This window comes from Adiantum capillus-veneris, chromosome 5 (genome assembly GCF_014529385.1).
Source record: "Adiantum capillus-veneris isolate H3 chromosome 5, ASM1452938v2, whole genome shotgun sequence".
Lineage (NCBI taxonomy): Eukaryota > Viridiplantae > Streptophyta > Polypodiopsida > Polypodiales > Pteridaceae > Adiantum > Adiantum capillus-veneris.
The window spans coordinates 36,635,558-36,640,557 of record NC_140935.1 but is presented as its reverse complement, the minus strand read 5'-3'; the positions used below and the strand labels follow the sequence as shown (position 1 = coordinate 36,640,557).

The following is a 5,000-nucleotide window of genomic DNA, read 5'->3' as shown; positions in this document are numbered from 1 at the left end:
TGATCTATCTGACGAGTCTTGATCTCAAGGCTGTTAATCAAGAGATAAAGACAGTGGTAGGCAATGCAATGAGTAAGACTGAGAGAGAGAGAGAGAGAGAGAGAGAGAGAGAGAGAGAGAGAGTATTCCTTAGAATGGATACTTATTTAGATTAATGAAGATTGCTAAGATCACTCTCGAGACTGAATGTCCACTTTGTAAAAAAAAAACGAGAGATAAAACACATAGCCTGTGTGTGTGTGTGTGTGTGTCCGAGAGAGAGAGAGAGAGAGAGAGAGAGAGAGAGAGCTTTGGTTTTCTTTCACGCCAAGAACCTTATTTTATTTAGAAACGACCGCAGGTAGGCGGCGGGTGCGCTTAGAGTAGCACAACGTCAAGCTGCTCTGCATAACAACTAGTGGCAATAGCAGCATTGTACTTTGATGGATACATCTAATTATAATTAGGCCCAGGTGCCAATGCCCTGGTAGCGAACCCCGTCGGTGAAGCCGGGCACAGGGCTGGCGATAAGCCACTTGTTGGGCACCCCTGCGGGAGTGTAGAAGGTGATGGAGAGGCCGGTGGAGGTGCCGCGGCACTTGAATGCCTGGGGCCCCGGCTCAATGCTGCCTTGCACCTGGATGTTGCCGTGGATGTCGGTCTCAGGCGCTTGCCCGGCTGTCCACACGTTGGTGACGGTGCCCACGAAGTGGCGACCCACCTCCGGCACCAGGATGTCGAAGGTCTCCGCCTTGGTGGTGGAGTTGTAGAGGACTTTGCCGTGTATTTCGTACTCTTTAAGGGATGCGGCACTCTTCTCGAGTGACAGCTCCGCCAGCTGATCCTCGGTGTACTTCAGCCGCTGCGCCATCTTGATGATATATGGCTTAACGCAAAAACAAAGGAGAAGGAGAGGCAGGTGATGATGATGATCAGAAGGAGCTGGCTGGGCCTCCTATTTATAGCGAGCTGGCGCCGCGGCCCTTAGCAGCAGCAGCAGTTAGTGCAGGTCGTACTCGACGCATTAGCGTAGGAATATTAATAATATGTAAGCGAATCGATGCCCGCTCCGGTCACAGCAACAACGTCGCATGCACAGCTAGTAGCTGTATTATAAGGCCTGCAGGGTTCGATCCTGCCGCGTGCGGGAATAAGAATATTGCGCATGGCTTAGTATTATGTCATAAAGCAGGATGCGCAGGATGGCTTACTATTATGTCATAAAGCAGGATGGCCCTGCCCCTGGAATATAGCGACGCTTCACCTTCACACTGCCATGCGATTCACACGGCTCCGGCTATACATGATTGGAGTGGATGCAAGGCCTTAATATTAGGCATTTAATTTTTTCCCATCAAGAAAGGTATTTTTCACATGTAGGGTTTTGTTCTTATGCATATTTTTCACATGTAGGGTTTAATTTAAAGGGAGTTGCAAGCCTCCACCCAATCATCCCGAACTTTGGAGCGCTCTTCCAACTAGCCCCTCCAACTTTTCACATACTTTCTAATTATAAGTAAGCCAGGTTTTCGAGCCAATAACTCTAAGACCACTAGCAAACTTAGATTGATTTCCAAGTTCTAAAGAAAGGAGCATCGCTCTTTGTTGCCCAACAATGGTCAAAATCTGTGACATGGGTTTACCTACACTTCCTGAGCCGCAACAATTGCGAGAGCCTTATGACTGGCCCACCGAATGAGTAAAGCTCCTCGTGTGCTAGCTCAACAACAACCCTTTGCAACTTAACAAAGTTTGTCGAATGTGCCTATAAGTTGGTTGACTCCTCTTACCACCACTCGAGGCATTACGACCATTTTGTTGGCGGCCTTGTCACCACATATCCGACCAGCTAGTAGGAACGTCAACCTTAAAAGCTTAAGACGTTGTCGAGAAGTTTGTAGAGTAGCCGGAACGCACGGAGCCTCTAGCTGTGACATAGGGGTATATGCCTCTCAAACTTATTCAGCTTATTTCGAAGGCAATAGACTTCTTTCTTTATAATGTTATCCCATCATTGTAAATTTCTATGTTATTCCTCGATTGGAAGCTCTATATTTCTCAGTCTCTTTCCTCAAGTGATCTTCTCTATGATTCTTGCTTCTTGAATCTATACTCTTGCCAATCTAATCCTAGCACATCCGTTGTCTCATCATAACCTATAAGTCTTGCAGTTCCTCTTCTCTTGTTATTCATGCTTGCCAATGGTACCTCGCAAGAGACTCACAATCTATATTGGAGGAGGCTTTATCTTGAGAAATTTAAGCTTTGCAAGGGGAAAAACAGGCGCCTACGTGCCTCATCTAAAAAGGTAAGAAGGAGAGAAACTTTGACAGATGAGAGGAGTTTGTCACCCGCAAGCATACAAGAATATTCAATTAAAGATTTTGTGTATAGAAAAAGACTTTTTATCACTCATAACAATTCCTTCCCCTCTCGAATTTCTTGCCTTGGGATGGAAATCCTTGTAGAGTTGCTTTCAGAGTTGCCCAAGTAAGGATCGTTCATGATCTTGTCATCAATGTCAATTTAGACATGGAGTTGAATTATGGGAGCAAAGCCATGGACATGTATAGAAAGCATGCTAGTATATTAGAAGCAATGAGTGTGTTTGACTGTCTACCTCATTCGACCCACTATTGATTGTACTCAAGGAAGTCACATTGGGATGTGGAAACCTATAAAAAAAACACTCCCAATATTGTCTAAAGAGCCACGATTTGTGTATTCATCACCAAGACTAGATCCTACTATATTGTCTATTGTAACATTACCACTCTACAGTTGCACTACTCTACAGTCCAACTCTCGCAATAAACTTACCTCAAGCTAGCAATTTTGTTACAGCTTGATCTAGTCTCATTGTTATCATCTAGGAAGTTGCTTGCATCCTATTAGTGTGAATGATAGAGTTAGCAGGCCTTTTTCTTTCCATGAAAAAATTAATAACGTTTTCTAGAGAACTTACCAACATGGCTTTGGATGATGGAAATGGATGGTGTCATGTACATATAATAGTGTGCTTTTGGTGGTGGTTGTCCTCTACCTACCTTATCACGGAATTAGGACCCTCAATATGATGCAATATGGGTTCTTCTTGCTTTAGGGAATAATTATTTCGTTTCTAGAGTGTGAATATTACAAGTGGAAGGTGTTGGTATGCTCATCACACTAATAAATTTTGGTAGCACTCCTAGCTTTTCAACTAGCTCCACAGAGATGAAATTGTGGGTGGAACCATTATCAAAGAGAAAAAGAGCATCATGCTCTCTTACCTTTCCCCAAGTGTAAGAAAGTGGGGACCCCTTTGCATTGAGCAACCTCTTCTGGAGCCTCAACCATGGCGGCTCTAGGTTGTTCATTGTTGTTAGCTTTCCCTTGTGGACATTTTCGATAGGAGTCATGCCCTTGTTCTCCGCAATTAAAGCATTTGTTATCTTTACAATAACGCTCAAGCTCTTCCGGAGAGAGTCGATTCTTACCTTTGTAAACTCCTTTCTCCTTAGTGTTGTTGTTGTAGTTGTCGGGGTTGCTCTTGGAAGCATTCGTTGCGTTGTTCCACCCTTTGGGCTCGCCTCGATCCTTTGTATCCATGGGCTTAAAATTCTTATTAGCCCCTTGTTGGAAATTGATGTGAGGAGCAGCCAGAGTGTGGTGAATAACTGTAGAGATGGTCTTTGGCTCTTGGGAGTTGACATACTCAGCCATATCCTCCGAAAGACCAGCACAAAATTGTTGCTTTTGCTCCCCAAAATCTATCTTTTTGTAGATCGTTGCTTTGAGATGTAGCTGCCAAAATTTGTCTACATACTTCTGGATAGATTCATAAGGAGACATCTTCAAGCTTCTCCATGCTGTGAGCACTTTGTCTTCGGCATCTCCTGGAAGAAATTGCTTCATTATTGAATCTCTCATGTTCTTCCATGTCTTTGGAGCTTGCCCATTTGCTCGTAGACTAGCCCACCATTGTCTGGCAGACTTCTATAAATGCATGGACACATTTCGAAGCTTGGAGGACTCCGTGAAATCCTCATCTCCGAAGGCTGTATCAAATTGCTGGATGAAGGCCAACACTTTGTCTAAGGCGCCCTAGGTGCCATCATAGGTGAGAAAAGTGATGTTCTTTCCTCCCTCTTTGAATTTCTTCATCTTGTCGGACCTCTTCCAAGCAACATAAGAACTTCGGTGTCCTCTCCTCCTAGGCGGTGATAAGCCGCTACTTTCATCAGAAGAGGAATATGAAGGGGAGGAAGAAGAAGAAGAAGATGGAGATTTCTTCCTTCTCTTTGCCTTCCTTCTATCTTTCCATTCCCTCTTCTTGTCTTCACAAGGAGGTGGAGATCTCTTTATTTTTGGTGGTGACTGTGACCTTTGAGACCTCCATCGTCAAGGAGCTACATCCTCATCATCGGAAGAATTAGAAGTGTGTTCCTTGTCTTCCATTGGAGATTTATCCTCATGTGTACTCTCATGACTTTGAGGAGGCAATTCCTTGCCTCTTTGCTCATGGGATACCAGTCGGATTTTCTCTCCTTTTCCCGCAAGAATCCCTCTTTTGGAAGTCTCACCATGAGGCCTCTCAAAAAGTCTTTCATCTTGGGGAATTATGGGTAATGTGCTAGCTTGAAGTTGCGCTTGCACTTCAGCGTGTAGAGCAGGATTACCCATTGCTTGTTGTATACTAGAGACAAGAAAATTCACAAGCATAGGAGCATCATTAGTTGCACCGTCATGTGCAAAATCAAAGTCATCTACACTAATTCTACTCTCTTGATTATTTCAGCCATGTTGCTAGATTGTGTAAATGCTACTTCGTGTTGCAAAAAGCAATTCCAACCTTCATGAACTACTCTAGGACCTCCCTTCTTAAGCAAGAAAAAAAAAACATAATGCTCTAATACCAATGTAACAAAAATTGAACGTATTATGTAACTAGCGGAAAATAGCATGACTTAGCGAGCTTTACATTAAGCAAATTCTTTAAGAACATAGAGAAAGTGCTTGGCTAGAGATAGCATCATGAT

General features: G+C 43.8%; 1 protein-coding gene across 1 annotated transcript; it reads right to left on the bottom strand.

Annotated features, from left to right (window-relative positions):
• Nucleotides 1-289: 289 nt before the first annotated feature.
• Nucleotides 290-908, bottom strand: LOC147457150 (uncharacterized). The gene has a single exon (XM_086512138.1). The coding sequence runs from the start codon at nucleotides 848-850 to the stop codon at nucleotides 443-445; it is 408 nt and encodes a 135-aa protein (XP_086368264.1). The 5' UTR covers nucleotides 851-908; the 3' UTR covers nucleotides 290-442.
• Between the last annotated feature and the right edge of the window lie 4,092 nt (nucleotides 909-5,000).

Coding starts and splice junctions, on each gene's coding strand:
- LOC147457150 (XM_086512138.1), bottom strand. CDS start 850: ATGGCGCAGCGGCTGAAGTACACCGAGGATCAGCTGGCGGAGCTGTCA.